Source organism: Heteronotia binoei, chromosome 13, assembly GCF_032191835.1.
Source record: "Heteronotia binoei isolate CCM8104 ecotype False Entrance Well chromosome 13, APGP_CSIRO_Hbin_v1, whole genome shotgun sequence".
In the NCBI taxonomy this organism is placed as follows: domain Eukaryota; kingdom Metazoa; phylum Chordata; class Lepidosauria; order Squamata; family Gekkonidae; genus Heteronotia; species Heteronotia binoei.
The window spans coordinates 67,369,220-67,387,792 of record NC_083235.1 but is presented as its reverse complement, the minus strand read 5'-3'; the positions used below and the strand labels follow the sequence as shown (position 1 = coordinate 67,387,792).

The window sequence follows — 18,573 nt, the reverse complement described above, 5'->3', positions numbered from 1 at the left end:
TATGGATTCTCCAATTACATCTTTGGAAGTTCATTCTGCCATTAAAAATGCTAAAATTAATAAGACTCCGGGGAGGGATGGTTTTCAGTCTGAGTTTTATAAGAAATTTTCCCAAAACATTCTCATGCCATTTACAGAAATTTGCAACCACGCCCTGGATTTTGGCATAATTCCCGAGAGTTGGAAGTTAGCAAAAATAATACTATTACCCAAAAAAGAGAGGGATCTTTTAGACCCAAAATGGTTCCGCCTAATTTCACTTCTCAACACTGATTATAAGTTTTTAACTTCTATTCTAACTGCCCGTTTGAATTCTTTTATAGGCCAATATATTCATGAGAACCAGGGTGGCTTTATCCCACAACGACAAATTACAGACAACATTTGTCAGATATTAAATATCATCCAATATGGCAGATTTCAACCATATGAATCTTGTATTTTGGCTTTGGACATTTAGAAAGCTTTCGATAGTGTAGAACCCACCTATTTACTCTTAGTTTTGAAAACAATGGGGTTTGGCCCTAAATTTCTCTCAATTATAGAATTTCTTTACTCTTCTCCAAAAGCTCTGTTACATATTAATGGGGTCTCAACTCCTGATTTCTCTCTCTCTAGGGGGATCCTCCAAGGGTGCCCTCTTTCTCCTCTGTTTTTCGCCATAGCAATTGAACCGTTAGCAAACTATATCAGACATTCCTCAACAATCTGTGGCTTTAGCATCAACAATACTGAATATAAAATCAGCCTGTTCGCTGACGATATGGCTCTTTACATGAGGGACCCTTTAATGTCATTGTCAGCACTGTCTCCTTTTTTCATAGATTTTAGAAAATATTCTGGTTTATCTTTTAATCTATCTAAATCCATTATTTTCCCAATAAACATTTCAGCAGCTACCCAATCCTCTCTTAAAGCTTCTTACCCTTATCGCTGGGTCAGTTCCTTTTGGTCGTATCTGGGAGTATTGATTCCTGTGGATCTTAAAGATCTTCTCAAAATTAATTATTCTGTGGTATATCACCAAATTTCAACAACTCTTCACTCCTGGAGTTCTTTAGCTCTGTCTTGGATAGAACAGATTAATACAATTAAGTCATTTATTTTCCCAAAATTTCTTTATTTATTTCGGGCTCTTCCCATTAACATCCCTGTTGCCCTGTTCAAGACATGGCAGGCCTTACTGACAAACTTTATATGGGGTGATAAACCTCTAAGAATCCATTTTGTTACAATTAGAAGACACAAAAAAAGGGTGGGTTAACTTTCCCTGACTTATATCTTTATTATAAAGCTTCTGTTCGTTCTTCCATGGTCACTGTATTGTACACATGACTGTGCCCGTTATGGATTCACATCGAGGAGACCCACATATCCCCTTACAAATATCATGAGTTTTTATGGCTAAAGAAAAAAGAGCGTCCCTCCTGGACTATAATCAACCCATTCGGTCAGGCTCTAATCACTATTTGGGACCAAGTCCGGAGGGTCTTGGTCCCTGATCTATCTATTCTTTCCTCTTTTCTAAAACATCCTTGGTTCCCCCCAGCTCTTCAGTTTCCTTCATTTTACTCATGGGAGTCTGCTTGGTGTAGTGGTTAAGTGTGCAGACTCTTATCTGGGAGAACCGGGTTTGATTCCCCACTCCTCCACTTGCACCTGCTGGAATGGCCTTGGGTCAGCCATAGCTCTGGCAGAAGTTGTCCTTGATAGGGCAGCTGCTGTGAGAGCCCTCTCCATCCCCACCCACCCCACAGGGTGTCTGTTGTGGGGGAGGAAGGTAAAGGAGATTGTGAGCCGTTCTGAGACTCTTCGGAGTGGAGGGTGGGATATAAATCCAATATCATCATCTTCTTCATTGGTCTTTCTCTTTCAACTCAAAATTAAGACCAAAGCTCAGCATCCATCAAGATCCCATGCCACAAATTGCCATTTTCTTAATAGTTCTCTTTTTGGTACGACAGCCTCGAAACCTAAAACTGATTTTGAATACTTGATTTCCCATTCTTCTTTAAAACCCAAGGGTCTCATTTCTAAAATCTATCGTATCCTCTTACAGCAGGTCTATAACTCTTTATCCTCTTACTGTGATAAATGGCACCGAGATTGTAAGGTCACACTCACAACTGCACAATGGGAGGCCATATGGGAATTTGAAGCTTGTAGGACCATATCAATAGCCATGTTTCAACAAAATTACAAAACAATGTCAAGATGGTATCGCACCCCTATCCACTTTGCTAGCTTTGATTCTAGTAATTCCCCACTTTGTTGGCGTAACTGTGGCAGGAAGGCCTCTCCAGTTCATTTTTGGTGGGAATGCCCGATTGTTAATTCTTTTTGGCAAAAGGTTATCTCAAGTGGAAGTCATATCTGGCATTATCATTCCACATCAAGTGGACATCATTATTATAAATAACTGGCAATCTGTTAAGGCTTTGGTTTCCAAATGATTTATTATTTCGCTTATAATATCAGCCAAAACTATAATAGCCCAGAATTGGAAATCTTCACTTAATTTGTCTATAGACAATTGGATCCTTAAAATTTGGGATTTCATCACGATGGAGAAAATCGCTGCTGATACTGACATTTTAAACCTGGTAAAGGCAGCTCAAAATTTTTATGCAAAGTGGTATCCAATTCTGGATAAGATAGATGTTGACATCACCTTTTCATCTTCACTTAACCAGCGGGTAATCCATAAAAGAATTATCCTTTCATGATTGTTCTCTTCTCAATAATTTTTTTAATTTACTTATTTTTTGTTGAGTGTGTGTGTGTGTGTGTGTAGTGAATATTCAAGCAGTGGATGTTGAGAGTGTACCCTATTTTTCCTCTACTGTATCTTTGACATTTCCTGTAAAATAGCATTGAGTATAAATAAATAAAAATTGTTTGTGATCAAGACTGTGATCAGGCAGGCAAAAAGGGACTATGAGGAGCATATTGCAAAAAACATAAAGACCAACAATAAAAATTTCTTCAAATATATTAGAAGTAGGAAACCAGCCAGGGAAGCAGTGGGGCCCTTGGATGACCATGGGGTAAAAGGATTACTGAAGGAGGATGGGGAAATGGCTGAGAAGCTGAACGCATTTTTTGCCTCCGTCTTCACCGTGGAAGATGAGAAGTGTTTGCCCGCCCCAGAACCACTAATATTGGAAGGGGTGTTGAAAGACCTGAGTCAGATTGAGGTGACAAAAGAGGAGGTCCTACAACTGATAGACAAATTAAAAACTAATAAGTCACTGGGTCCGGATGGCATACATCCGAGAGTTCTGAAAGAACTCAAAGTTGAACTTGTGGATCTTCTAACAAAAATCTGTAATCTTTCATTGAAATCTGCCTCCGTTCCTGAGGACTGGAAGGTAGCAAATGTCACCCCCATCTTTAAAAAGGGTTCCAGAGGAGATCCGGGAAATTACAGGCCAGTCAGTCTGACTTCAATACCGGGAAAGTTGGTAGAAACCATTATCAAGGACAGAATGAGTAGGCACATTGATGAACACGGGTTATTGAGGAAGACTCAGCATGGGTTCTGCAAGGGAAGATCTTGCCTCACTAACCTGTTACATTTCTTTGAGGGGGTGAACAAACATGTGGACAAAGGAGACCCGATAGATGTTGTTTACCTTGACTTCCAGAAAGCTTTTGATAAAGTTCCTCATCAAAGGCTCCTTAGAAAGCTTGAGAGTCATGGAGTAAAAGGACAGGTCCTCTTGTGGATCAAAAACTGGCTGAGTAATAGGAAGCAGAGAGTGAGTATAAATGGGCAGTCTTCGCAGTGGAGGACGGTAAGCAGTGGGGTGCCGCAGGGCTCGGTACTGGGTCCCATCCTCTTTAACTTGTTCATAAATGATTTAGAGTTGGGAGTGAGCAGTGAAGTGGCCAAATTTGCGGATGACACTAAATTGTTCAGGGTGGTGAGAACCAGAGAGGATTGTGAGGAACTCCAAAGGGATCTGTTGAGGCTGGGTGAGTGGGCGTCAACGTGGCAGATGCGGTTCAGTGTGGCCAAGTGCAAAGTAATGCACATTGGGGCCAAGAATCCCAGCTACAAATACAAGTTGATGGGGTGTGAACTGGCAGAGACAGACCAAGAGAGAGATCTTGGGGTCATGGTAGATAATTCACTGAAAATGTCAAGACAGTGTGCGTTTGCAATAAAAAAGGCCAACGCCATGCTGGGAATTATTAGGAAGGGAATTGAAAACAAATCAGCCAGTATCATAATGCCCCTGTATAAATCGATGGTGCGGTCTCATTTGGAGTACTGTGTGCAGTTCTGGTCGCCGCACCTCAAAAAGGATATTATAGCATTGGAGAAAGTTCAGAAAAGGGCAACTAAAATGATTAAAGGGCTGGAACACCTTCCCTATGAAGAAAGGTTGAAACGCTTAGGGCTCTTTAGCTTGGAGAAACGTCGACTGAGGGGTGACATGATAGAAGTTTACAAGATAATGCATGGGATGGAGAAAGTAGAGAAAGAAGTACTTTTCTCCCTTTCTCACAATACAAGAACTCGTGGGCATTCGATGAAATTGCTGAGCAGACAGGTTAAAACGGATAAAAGGAAGTACTTCTTCACCCAAAGGGTGATTAACATGTGGAATTCACTGCCACAGGAGGTGGTGGCGTCCACAAGCATAGCCACCTTCAAGAAGGGGTTAGATAAAAATATGGAGCAGAGGTCCATCAGTGGCTATTAGCCACAGTGTGTGTGTGTGTGTGTGTGTGTGTGTATATATATATATATATATATATATATATTTGGCCGCTGTGTGACACAGAATGTTGGACTGGATGGGCCATTGGCCTGATCTAACATGGCTTCTCTTATGTTCTTATGTTCTTATGTGGGGAAAAAAAAGGTAGGGATTAAGGACGCCTCCAGCATCTTGTTAGCGCAAGAAACTATGCACATGCTCTGATAAACTTGTTACAGCCTATGTCCTTAGCTGAATTAGTCCAACTTTACTGCATTTATTTTGAAAATCTTTGTGCTGTGCATCTTCTGTGCCTTCCCTTTATTTTGGTTTGTCCTTCTCCCACAATTTTTCTTAACGCAAACCACTTTTCCTTGTTTTGTCTTTTATTAAAGTTTTGTTTTGTTTTACTTAGTACCATTTACTTCTCTGGGATATTTCTCTGAATCTCTCTCCTACATGTAAACTGCACAGTTGCTCAATAGATGATTGTATGGTAGATTTCAGATTTAAATTTATTAACAGCCCAGATTATAAGGTATTTTCTAGGGTTTCTACCATGTCGCTTTGTTATTACTGTAGTCATGCACTACAAGGATACTTTCTCTATGGGTCAGTCTAGATATTCTCAAGATGTTCCTGAGTGGTGGCAGCTGGTTATTAGGTGTTTTCCAGGGAACTGTTGCTCTAAGGAAGTTTCCCAGCATGAAACCTCCACACTTCCTTAACACCCATTTCTTAAAATCGTTTTGAACGAAAAAACGGGCAGAGAGTATGCTAATTTTCAGCTACTGTCCTGTCCAAGAGAAACAGGGTTCTTCTGTTCACATCTTGACCTAACACACTTGCTGTTTTCTTTTCACCAGATAAAGCCACCAATCCTCTGAATAGACAAGAAGACTGGGAATACATTATTGGCTTCTGTGATCAGATCAACAAAGAACTTGAAGGGTATGTGTCCAACACCATTCAAGCAGCCATTCAAGGTCTCATGGTAGAAGTTGAAAGTTGGAGTTCTCGGTGCTTTACAGTATGATTCATGACCAAGTTAGGTCGTTATTTATTGTGGCTTGTTACAGATTTTGATAGGTGTTGATAATTTTTTGTTTTCTAAGCATGAAAAAATTGCAATTGTCAAATTCTAATTGTGTAATTCTAATTGTCAAAGAAGGAGACTATTTTGATACGCTGTGCGAAAGCAATCAAAAGTTATGGCTAAGACTCGTTCCATCATAGTAATCACAATCTCTGGCATGTGTGCAGAGTGTTTGTGTTTCTAAAAGTGTTTATTTACTGTTATAATTAACTGTCATGAACAATGTGAAATTGTGAAGTATTATATTTAACCTAGCAAAAAATGAAGGAAAGAAAATTACAGTCTAACATGTTAAATTTTGGGGTGTGCCCGGAGCCATTCCTGACTGCTGGTAATATGCTTGATGTACCCCACAATCTAAGGACAAAACATTAGATGTCAGTGAAGGATTTTAAGGCTACAAAATGCTGTTCATTGTTTTTCTGTTACAGCATTTTATGAGCTGCATAAGATGATGCCATAAATATAGCCTTAGTGAGGGAATTGGCAATCAGCACTCATAGATCATTGAATAGACCATTTTGGGTCACAGATCCCATGATCTGTCAGCAGCTTGGTCTTTCCCCCTGCAGCTAATTCTGTCACATGTTTGAGAGCAACTAGACATGAATGTCAAATGTTTGAAGGAAGGAAGATGGGAGAGGGATGAGAGACAGCTTCAAGAGGGGATTGGATAAATGTATGGAGCAGAGGTCCATCAGTGGCAATTAGCCACAGCGTATTATTGGAAGTCTCTGTCTGCGGCAGTGATGCTCTGTCTTCTTGGTGCTTGGGGGGGGGCAGTGGGAGGGCTTCTATGTCCTGGCCCCGCTGATGGACCTTCTGATGGTGCCTGGGTTTTTTTGCCACAGTGTGACACAGAGTGTTGAACAGGATGGGCCATTGGCCTGATCCAACATGGCTTCTCTTATGTTCTTATGAGAGAGGGAGAGGTGGAAAGAAAGCAACTTTAACTTTAAATGCATTCTCCAAGCCAGCCAATGGGCCATTAGGGTTCTGAAAGCCATATAATATATCTGAAAGAGCCACATGTGGCTCCCGAACTACAGTTTGGCCACCCCTGCTGAAAGTTTGTCCCTTGGGTCATGAGAGTAATAGCCACATAGATGGGGAGGGGGCTGCAATGGGGATGACAAAGAGAGCGAAATTGCTCCACCTCTTGCATGAACAGAGGTCAACTGACAAAAGAGAACAATTTTGCTCCCTCCCCCACTGCAGCCTTTCGATTCCTGTGGCTCTTATTCAGCGAGGGTCCTGTGACTCCTGTAATGGACTTGTCCAGGGTTGGAAACGGCTGCTGAGGGGAAGCGAACCTAGAAGAATGGAAATCATTGCACCGAGCCCTTGGCAGCCTCAGCATTCTTTCTTAACTTTTACTTTCAGAGTAATTTTTAGCCTTTATTTTTGTGGAGACAACCTTGAAGATCTGTTTGCAGCACATGCAGTAACAGCTACAAAAGATAGGGAATGAGAGTTTTCTACTTATTTGTTTCAGTCCGCAGATAGCTGTGAGATTGCTGGCTCATAAAATCCAGTCACCACAGGAATGGGAGGCAATCCAGGCTTTGACAGTAAGTACCCCTTGCAAAAGAGCCCTCCCTTTCTTTCCTGCTGTCTTTGCAGAGGCAGAAGGTCTTCTTTCAGCCCTTCTCGCTCTCCTTTTTTGCTAGTCACCCACCCAAGCTTTGCTCTTTTTTTTTTACCTGCACAGACAGGGACTAGGTACATGTGGCTGTATACACTGCTTCATAAACACCTTCCTTCCTGTCCAGCTAACTGCAGCCCAGTCCACTGATGATATTGGGTTTATATCCTGCCCTCCACTCTGAATTTCAGAGTCTCAGAGCAGCTCACAATCTCCTTTACCTTCCTCCCCCACAACAAGCACCCTGTGAGGTGGGTGGGGCTGGAGAGGGCTCTCACAGCAGCTGCCCTTTCAAGGACAACCTCTGCCAGAGCCATGGCTGACCCAAGACCATTCCAGCAGGTGCAAGTGGAGGAGTGGGGAATCAAACCCGGTTCTCCCAGATAAAAGTCCGCTCACTTAACCACTACACCAAACTGGCTACACCAAACTGTGAAGATGAATAATCAGGTGCCCTGGGTGAGAAGCTTTGACCACAGTCTGAGATCTTTAAAAGGAAAAGATGTTTATTTACCAAAATACAATCTCCATTCACTAGAGCGAGGGCGCTGGAAAACTATATTAAAACACTACAGTATATTACAGAATACAGAAAAGAAAACTATGAGGCTAAATTGTACAGTCACTTGTTTTTTTCTACTTGACATTTCCTCCCCTGGAATGGATGCAAAACCGCTGCAACTTTGAGAAATATAGGCTGTTCAAGACATATTTCATTTTGTTGCTCCCTGTCAAGCATGGTAGAATTCCATTGGTCATTGATTGTTTTAGGGTCCTCCGTAAAGCTGGCCTGTGAAATATCATGGAGGACCAAGGTCTGTTAACTCTGTTATTCTTTCCCCCTCCCCCTTCTTACTTTATTGCTTACAAAGTAGAATTAGAGAGAAACAAAACTAACTTGAGAAAGAGTAATCAGTACTTTCCCATACATTCCTATTAGGGAGTGTGACACATCTGGGGAAAGCAAGGACGGAGTCCTGATAACGCCATGAGAATGTAGACATTTATGATAGTTTATGTGTGAGAGCGCATCCCTCGCCCCCACCTTTTGGAATCCTTTTGAAGTATGCCTTAAAAGTATTGTATCAACGTATTTTTAGCATCACTCAAGAATCTGTACACTGAAAGTATCAGTCTATCAATAAACGTAGTTTTGTATCAAACTTGACTCGTCATTGAAACCGCATGCTTGACTCTCCCCTGTTCCTCAGACCTTTTGCTTCTGACACAGTGTCCAGACCTTTTAACTTTTTCTGTCCCAGCTGGGAGGGTTTCACTTTGCGCTATCATGAATTTTGGAGTGGATCCCTACATGTATCTTTTCTCCAGTCAAATCGAGGTGCATGTCCCCAAACTGTTAAGACTTAATTTAGGGTATTCAAATCACCATCTATCATTTTTTTTCCTAGGAGGTGGGCAAATGGTCACTCTGTCCTGCCTAGTGGTATCCTAAAGGAATCTTATTTCCTCTCAGTCTAAGAATCTTTGGTTCTTTTCCTCAGAGAAATAATGTTTTCTCTGAGATTAGGGTCTCCTATTAAGGTATGTTTCATCTGCTCATCAGTGTTTAAACATTCAATTTCTTGTTTTACAATTTCCTTGATTCATAGTTTGCACATTCCATATTCCTGAGAGACAGTTTGGTGTAGTGGCTAAGTGCACGGACTCTTATCTGATTCCCCACTCCTCCACTTGCAGCTGCTGGAATGACCTTGGGTCAGCCATAGCTCTTATAGGAGTTGTCCTTGAAAGGGCAGCTGCTGTAAGAGCTCTCTCAGCCCTACCTACCTCACAGGGTTTCTGTTGTGGGGGGAGGTAAAAGGAGATTGTGACCTCTCTGAGACTCTGAAATTCAGAGTATAGGGTGAGATATAAATCCAATATCATCATCATCTTCTCTTTCTCCTTCTCCTTCTTCTCCTTCTTTGGGTCAAACAACTTTTGATTTCCCTTTTGCATCCTTTCACATCAACAATGGAATGTTCTTTTGGCTTTGATCTAGTTGCATTATTAAGAATAGTGTTATTCATACTTGTCCTCTGTTCTTTCCCAGCAGCTAGTTGCATGCCATCCAATGGGGATCATGTCTTCCAGCACTGCATCTTTTTTTGTTGGATTGTATCATCATAGGGGTTTTTAGGGTATGAGATAATCAGCAGTGGTTTACCATTGCTGCCTTCTGCGCAGTACTAACCATGGTTAGCTGATGTGTCACTGATGTTGTCTATGATAGATCCTCTAGTGTCACCTTTGGAAAGTGCCAGTGGCATCATTAATACCTGTTTATGTTGAACTCTAGATGCACAGTCCCTGTGTAAACATGACGTCTAACTATGAGACCAGCAACACGGAAACAACCTACTTTCTTCTTTCCACACAATGGGCTCTTGCATAAACATGGTGGGGTGTTGAAAGTAATTATTTCTCAGATAGGGAAGTTGGAATAAATGCACAGGTAAAAGTTAGGGGAAGCAAACAAAAGAAAGCGATCAGGGCTGGGCTGCAAGGAGTTCCATCTTAAATTAAGCTGAAATGGTACAGGTCATAGTTGAGGTGCTCACGAGCAACCTGTTCTCACATCAGATAGGGTAGAGATTGTCATCCAGATCTTATGCATGGGTTGATCGTATATTCATTTTTGCTTGTCTGTAGGTGCTGGAAGCTTGTATGAAAAACTGTGGGCGCAGATTTCATAACGAAGTAGGGAAGTTTCGTTTTTTAAATGAATTAATTAAAGTTGTGTCTCCGAAGGTGAGTATGAAGTTTGACCTATGTCTAGCCTGCTCATGTCCTTAAAATCTGCATTTTTTTTTACCCATTTCTACGTATTATCAAGAATCAGGAGTTAGGTTTCCTATTGCTGATCTAATATTTTGAAATTTTGTTTGTATCCCAAAAACGTGATCATCTAATCTTGATATTGGTCAGTATTTTTCACCATGCTCATTTATACATGTTGTTTGGAGAATGTGGAATAAAGGCATATAATTAAAATTTTGTGCCCCTGTGAATAAAGGGTATTTGAAAACCGTGCATGTTGCCTCTTAATTTATCTAGATGAGACAAATAGTTTCCCTCTATTCTGTAAGTAATAAAACAGTACCTGCATTAGATAATGTTCCCGGAGAGCCAGTTTGGTGTAGTGGTTAAGTGTGTGGACTCTTATCTGGGAGAACCAGGTTTGATTCCCCACTCCTCCACTTGCAGCTGCTGGAATGGCCTTGGGTCAGCCGTAGCTCTGGCAGAGGTTGTCCTTGAAAGGGCAGCTGCTGTGAGAGCCCCACCCACCTCACAGGGTGTCTGTTGTGGAGGAGGAAGGAAAAGGAGATTGTGAGCCGCTCTGAGACTCTTCGGAGTGGAGGGCGGGATATAAATCCAATATCTTCATCTACCTCACAGGGTGTCTGTCGTGGGGGAGGAAGGGAAAGGAGATTGTGAGCCGCTCTGAGACTCTTCGGAGTGGAGGGCGGGATATAAATCCAATATCTTCATCTACCTCACAGGGTGTCTGTTGTGGGGGAGGAAGGGAAAGGAGATTGTGAGCCGCTCTGAGACTCTTCGGAGTGGAGGGCGGGATAGAAATCCAATATCTTCTTCTTCTTCTTCTGATCTGACCTTTAAAATTAGAAATCTTTCCTGCATCGTTATGGTTTAAGGTGTTTTTGCTATTTTGAGTATTTTTAATTTACCGTTTCCCTACTTAAGTCTGTTCCAGATAGATATAGTAGGGTTTTTTTTAAAAGTATATTTTTAAATCTCAAGCTTCTTACTTGCTCGGAAGAGACGGTTGGAAAATGGTTTGGTCTAGTGATTATCACCTTTAACATCCTGAGAAGCACCTGAGTCACATGCATGTGGCATTAAGAGGTTGCCTCAAAGCAGCACAGAAAATATTTACAGCAGGGGTATCAAACATACAGCCTGTGGGCCAGAACCGACCCATCCAGAACTCTTATCTGGCCTGTGAGCAACTGGTCATTACCTTTATTGCCAGATGACAAGAGACTGTGTGTTATGTCCCTGTATATTGTCCCAGTGCACATGTGTAATGGGTGGTGAAAGTGAGAGGGTAGGCATCAGGGAGGTACTGTAAGGAAATACTGTAAGAGTGTTAATGTTTTAAGCATGTTTGTATTTTGAGTAAATAATAATATAGTTTATTGGGTTTGCCTGTGTCCTTTATACAGTTTATATTTCTGGTACCCGGCATTACATTTCATGGCACAGATGGCCTGACCCAACAAAGTGACATTGATGTCCGATCTGGCCCTCATAACAAATGAGTTCGACACCTCTGGTTTACAGCATGGTTTACCTCATAGTTCACGCTTGCAGTGGTTCATAGAAGATTCTTTTATCTGAAGAAAGAGAAATCCACATCTTTTTTTTTTACAGTACCTAGGGGACAGAGTGTCGGAGAAGGTCAAAACCAAAATAATCGAGCTGCTCTACAGCTGGACGGTAGCCCTGCCAGAGGAGTCAAAAATCAAAGATGCTTACTACATGTTGAAGAGACAAGGTCAAGAGCAAACTTCCTTCTTGCCATTTGTTCTTTTCCTTTGCTCAATGAAATGTTGTAATATAATGCCTTTGTTAGGAAGTGAGTATAGCTTATCTAAGGTAGATTTGCTCATCTGAATAATACTTGATACATAGATACGCGTGTCCTTGCAGGTTTACTGTGGGGCGTTAAGTATTGTGTCACAATATAAATCTGGCTGCGCTTTTGTTATCCCGCGAGCTGTGTCCGTGCTCCTCTCTGAATGTTACGTTCATCTTTGCTGCTCGGGCAAATGCGTGTAATATTAAAATCAGGTCTGACGATACCAGAAAATATCAGCAAGTTTAATAGAATGTTGGCAAATTCACAGACTCAAGGGCAAAACGGCCTTACAAGCTCAAGATCAGGGGTCCTCAAACTTTTTAAATAGAAGGCCAGTTCACTGTCCCTCAGACTGTTGGAGGGCCGGACTGTTGTGGTGGCTGCCGTTACTGTACAAGGCCGCGGGCTGTCAGTTCTCCGTCTTCTGCATCTCTCTCCCTTCCCCACACCACACACCCCAGCCTAGGAACTCACCTCACCTCGGTATTGCCTCACACTCTGTCTCTGCTGCCTCAGCCCAGTGCCGGAAGTGTGCATTGCTAACGCGAGTTTAGGTCAAACGTCACTTCCGGTCTGATTTTGCCATAACCCGGTGGGCCGCATAAACGTCCTCAGCGGGCCGCATCTGGCCCGCGGGCCGTAGTTTGAGGACCCTTGCTCAAGATCATGGGGACAAGCGACTCCTATAATGAGCGACTCCTATAAAGGCAAGCGACTCCTGTAATGAGCTTTGTCTCTTGATGAACCCCACCATTCTGGATCAAGATTCAGAGCAATATGTCTGGCTCTTGATTGCTAACAAGGAAGCACAGGCTACTCTTTTTTGCCAAGCTCCTGCTAGAGTACCATCAGCAAGCAGCAGATACCTTGATATACCACAGCTGTCTATTGTTTTGCACAGGTGACTTGGATGGAGCAGGGCGAAAAGAAGTGTTCTGCCCATAAAAGACTGACATCACTTTCTCCTTTTTTGTTCAGGCATTGTTCCGTCAGACCCTGTAATTCCTGTGGAGAGAACCCTTATTCCCTCTCCTCCGCCTCGCCCCAAAAATCCTGTGTTTGATGATGAGGAGAAATCCAAGGTAAAGTGCAAGTAAGAACTCTCATAAGCAGCCATCAAATAATCTTGTGATGCTTGGCATGAGGTGGACTCACTCCCCCCTCCCCTTTTGTTGCTCACACCTATAGTCTGCTAAAGTTAAAAAAAAACCTGTTCCAAGTATTTACTCATTTCTTTTGGTGTTGCAGCATAACAATTATATAAATTTTATTGAAGGCTTGCAGTGTCAAGGAACTGTGGTGCTTCTTTCCATTTCTTCCTTCCTCTATCTTATTTATTTCATTCGATTTATATCCCGCCCTACTCCACCGAAGCGGAATCTAAACATTCTGAAGCAGAAAGCATCGTTGTCGGAGAAGATCAAGAGCAGCACCTTTTAAGTTCAGAGCTGCTTCCAGATAATAGCCTCATGATTTAGTTAATAAAGTATTAACTCTCTTGAATTCTTTCCTTTTCTCTGAAACAGCACCAAAGTGAGGGAAGGGTAGGAGTATGCAATCCACTTGCCAATATGGTGTAATAGTTAAAATCTCAGACTTCAGATGGGGAGATCCAGATTCATTCCTCCATAATACTCACTGGTGATCTTAATGCCAGTGAATTGCTCTCAAGCTAGATTACCTCACAGAGGCTGTGAGGATAAACTTGAGAAGGGCAAAATTATACAGGCCATCTTGATCACTGTTGTGTGCGTGAGACAGAGAAAACATAGTACAAGAAAAATACTTGACATTACTTGACTTTTCCTAAGTGCTTGACATCTAATATTCCTGACTCCTCTTCTCTCTTTTAGCAGTGATCTGATTGGGTCATCAGATGGGGGGTAGAAGTCAAATGGACAAACTGCAAATAGTGATTTAGAGAGTAGGTTGTGGGGAAAAAAGTCACATACGCTGGGTGCTGATACAAAGTTCATCTTTTTCCTACTCTTATCTCCCCTTTTGATGTGAAACCCAGCCCCAGTTGTAGATGTCACGGATAAGTCTTAGCATGCTTGGGGAAACCAATAGGGAAGGGGAAGGAATTTGAGAGAGAGAGGGTAAAAGAGAGGGAGGGTGTTCAAGGCTGTCCTGTCCCAGCTGCTTGCCTCCACAAAGGCTACTAATTAAATTAAAGTTAATTAACTTTAATTGGCCAGCTGGAGGGTAGTTGGTGATATCTTGCTTTCAGCTACCCCATGCAGACCACTGTTGCCACTGCCCTAAGTGCATGAAATATGTTTCAATGAAATTCATGTTTTGACTTCTGATCGCAATCATAAGAAGAAGCAAAATGATGGATTCCGTCAGAATGTATGGTCATGCTGCCAAAAATCTAGACCTTGCTTCTTCAGAGACAAATCTAAATTTCATTTATGTAAAGGAAGGTCTGTCTTTCCTGTCTGCAGAGTAAGGTTGTTAAGCTGTCTCATGCACATTCATAAAAGGCCAATTAAAAATAAACAAGAGCAGATAAAAGCCAAGCTCACAGAAATGCCTGTTGCACAAGGTAGACTGTCAAAGGCAAGTGCAGGCATAGAAGTTTGCATCGGTTTGCTAAATCACACAATTTGCCCAACCCCACAGTAGTCAGTCCTTACGTTAAGCCTTTGTAAGCCAGACAAAACTGAACTAATCTTAAATGCTTGTTCTGAAGCTTTCTCTTCCCCCCTCCTTTTTTTTTTTACAGCTTTTAGCAAAACTGTTAAAAAGCAAAAATCCTGATGACTTACAAGAAGCAAACAAGCTTATTAAGTCTATGGTGAAAGAGGTGAGATTGAACATTGACACGAGTGAGGGTGATGACTGCTTGGTGTTTTTTAAAAAACCTGAAACATTTAGAATCTCTTTGGGTTGCAGCATTGCGGCTGCTACCTACCAATTTAATGTTTTTGCTCTTGGCCTTTGGCTTCAGTTTTGCCCGTCATTCTGGCCTTCCCTGCTCATTTTCCCGTGATCAGCTTGATTCTAAACAGAGGCAAATGTGCTTTAAATTCATGGGAATCTTTTAGGTTTAGGCAGGCATCATTCTGCTTGGGATAGAATGTCAGTTGTGAGCATGGCAGTTCCTTTTCCCTATAGTTTCAGCTACTTGCTTTGGAGGCTGGCCTGTAGTTCCCTCAAGCTATACCCAAGAGCTGTGTGGAAGCAAGGATTATAAATAAGCTAACGGACATATTTATGTTCCTCATTTTTGCAAAAAAAAACCAATTGAAAGGTTATTTGAAAACATACAGGCATAATTTCTTAAAGGCACAGAATGTACTGTGGCAGGGGGAAGACTGACCAGCTTCACTTAGGACTATTATTTTTAAAAGTGAATAGGACTTCTGCATCTTTCATAGCGGTCCAGAGCAAGGAGTTTGAAAAATTATTTTCTGTTTAAAACGAAAAGAGCCCTGTCCCTCTCTCTGTGTGGTTCTTCACTTTTTTTTTTGTGACAGGTTTGCAGAGCGCAGCAAGCAGAATGGGGATGTTGCTTAAGAATAAAGTTCACACTAGGCTTTATTGCTTTGGTAAAGAAATGCAAGTTCTTTAGTGTAAAGGAACTCCGTACTGGACAGGAAAGAGTAGAGTTAGCATTCTGTTGATCTCTCTGTAAGCTAGGGTGGTGCAGGGGTTAAGAGCGGTGGACTCTTAATTTGGAAAACTGGGTTTGATTCCCCACTTCTCCTCATGCAGCCAGCTGGGCAACCTTAGGTCAGTCGCAGTTCTTTCAGCACCACCTACTTCACCAAGGCTGTTGTGGTGAGAGGAAGGGAAGACCACTGTAGGCCGCTTTGAGACTCCTTCGGGTAGTGGAAAGGCAGGGTATAAAAACCAGTTATTCTTCTTTTCCACATTTTCTTGTCAGTTCCAGCCCCCATACTGCTTCACTTTATCCACTGATTTCCAAATGCATTTTTGTGCCTTTAATTTTCACTTGTAACAACAAGCTTCGCGGTTTCTCTGAATTCCCAGCTTTCGTTATAATTAGTACCTTCCACCGCAGATATATAAGGGGAATGGCATATCTCTGCGAGGGAAGAGGCTAGAGACTTTAAAAAAAAAAAGGAAGCTGGGAATTCAGGGAACCTGCTAAGACTGTTGTTACAACAATCTAGCATTATAAATATTTGGTGCTTTTTTTAAAAAAAGGAGGGGTACTGCGACACCGTTGATGATGACAGCATTCTCCCTTGAAAAGCCTCATTTATTTCCCTCTGTGAAAACGCAGAGGGAGGGGAGATGTGCGGAAGAACCATGCCCAACAAATTCCAGTATGTGTGAATTGACTGCCAACAAATCAGGAGTAAGTCAAGCATGCAGGAAAGATCTGCGCTAGAGAGATTGTAGAGAGCCCATTTTGTCTTCATGATGGGTGGACAAAGGAGGAAGAAGAAGAGGAGGGTCAGCCGGAAGGAAGGAAGTTCTCTTGAGAATAGCAGTCTAGGTAGACGAAGGAACATCATCAGAGCAGACCACAGGAAGGGTAAACAGAGTCTTTACCAATATATCTTTCTAGCTCTGTTGCCTTCTCTGAAGTCCTAATGTGGACTGGTACTAAAAGACATTGCTTGCACACTTCACCTAACTTTGTGTTCCCATGACCCTAAGTTCCTCCCGTTCTGTCACACATTTTGTATACAGTCCAAGGCTGCTCTTTCTCTTTCAGTGCATCCAGCTGTATCCCAATTTCAAACAGAATTGTTTCAAGGCTGACCTATGCAGATCAAGTAAGGCTCTAATCCAGCACATATTGGAATCAGTGTCTCTTTGGAAGACTCTAGTTATCTAGAAGAAGAAGAAGAATTGCAGATTTATATCCCGCCCTTCTCCCTGAATCAGAGACTCAGAGCGGCTTACAATCTCCTATGTCTTCTCCCCTCACAACAGACACCCTGTGAGGTGGGTGGGGCTGGAGAGGGCTCTCCCAGCAGCTGCCCTTTCAAGGACAACCTCTGCCAGAGCTATGGCTGACCCAAGGCCATTCCAGCAGGTGCAAGTGGAGGAGTGGGGAATCAAACCCAGTTCTCCCAGATAAGAGTCCGCACACTTAACCACTACACCAAACTGGCTCTCTGTTTCCCCAGCCACTTATCTATCCCAATTGGAGATTTTTCTGTCACAGGAACACATTTTTACCTTGCCAGATGTCAGGCACTCTCCTCTGCAGTCTAGGATAGGCAATACAAAAAGGTTCCAAAGGCAGACAGGCTGTGTCCCTGTGGTTTAGGGGAGATCGAAACTACAGAACACATTCTGCTTCGTTGTCCCTTATATCAAGAGCTTTGCTCTAAGCTTATACTTCCCTTGCTTAGTAGGTATCCCAGTCGATCAGATTGCTGTATGCTCGAATGCTACTCATAGATGAGAAACCACTGGTTTCAGCTTATACTGCAAAGTTTTGTGTGACAGCTTATAAAATTCACCAGATACTGAAGGCTTTTACAAATCCATATTACATAATTTTAATAATTTTATCTATCATTTTATCTAACTGCACTTCCCTCTGAATTATAAGCTAATTTATGTGTGGGAGTTCATTTTAATTGTTCTCATATCTGCTGTGGTGGTCTGGAATTTTGCTTGGTCTTGTGACCCCATCAATGAAGACTTTGACTTTGACAGTATGACTTGCATAGGATTGAGTCAGCCTATTCAGATTTGAATAATGTCTTCCAAAAAATCAAAAACGGACTTTTCTTATAGAAGAATATAAAATTCTGGTTGTCGGATACTCTGGCTTCTTGGGTTCTTCAAGCCAGCCTTCCCTGGTTGATGTTGCAAGAAAGAACTAAGATCTATTTCTTTTGCTTTAAAACATAAAGGATGAGGCACGAATACAGAAAGTAACGAAGCGCATGCACATCTTGGAGGAAGTAAACAACAACGTGAAGCTGTTAAATGAGATGTTGGTTCACTATAACAAAGAGGACTCTTCAGAGGCTGATAAGGAGCTCATGAAGGTGGGTAAGAAATTTTTAATGTAAACTATTTAGTGCTTTTTATATTGCCTGTTTGGCCGCGGCGCAGCTATTTAACGGTTCTCTTCTAAAAAAGAGGAATTTAATATTCCAGGTTGCAGTGTAAAATTAGGGCACAAGTAGAAGTGACACAAGAGAACTCTGACCTAGATCTCTTGCTCTGTATACAGTAACCTGGGCAGGGAATGGGGGAAGGGATGTCCTGTTAGCCCTTCCAGAACTAACACTGAGAGAGGAGTGTTCTGTCTGGGAAATGGTGCAGATTATTAAAAAAAAAAAAGTTCCATGACCCATGGAGAGCCGGTTTGGTGTAGTGGTTAAGTGTGCAGACTCTTATCTGGGAGAACCGGGTTTGATTCCCCACTCCTCCACTTGCTGGAATGGCCTTGGGTCAGCCATAGCTCTGGCAGAGGTTGTCTTTGAAAGGGCAGCTGCTGTGAGAGCTCTTTTAGCCCCACCCACCTCACAGGGTGTCTGTTGCGGGGGAGGAAGGGAAAGGAGATTGTGAGCTGCTC

General features: G+C 42.2%; 1 protein-coding gene across 1 annotated transcript in view; it reads left to right on the top strand.

Moving 5' to 3' along the window:
• GGA3 (golgi associated, gamma adaptin ear containing, ARF binding protein 3) overlaps window positions 1-18,573 on the top strand; it is a 56,303-nt gene that overhangs the window by 21,291 nt on the left and 16,439 nt on the right. The window contains exons 2-8 of the mRNA XM_060253481.1: window positions 5,576-5,660; window positions 7,301-7,376; window positions 10,103-10,201; window positions 11,846-11,969; window positions 13,032-13,135; window positions 14,782-14,862; window positions 17,903-18,040. Coding sequence (XP_060109464.1) covers window positions 5,576-5,660; window positions 7,301-7,376; window positions 10,103-10,201; window positions 11,846-11,969; window positions 13,032-13,135; window positions 14,782-14,862; window positions 17,903-18,040 — 707 coding nt within the window. The remainder of the gene's footprint in view (window positions 1-5,575; window positions 5,661-7,300; window positions 7,377-10,102; window positions 10,202-11,845; window positions 11,970-13,031; window positions 13,136-14,781; window positions 14,863-17,902; window positions 18,041-18,573) is intronic.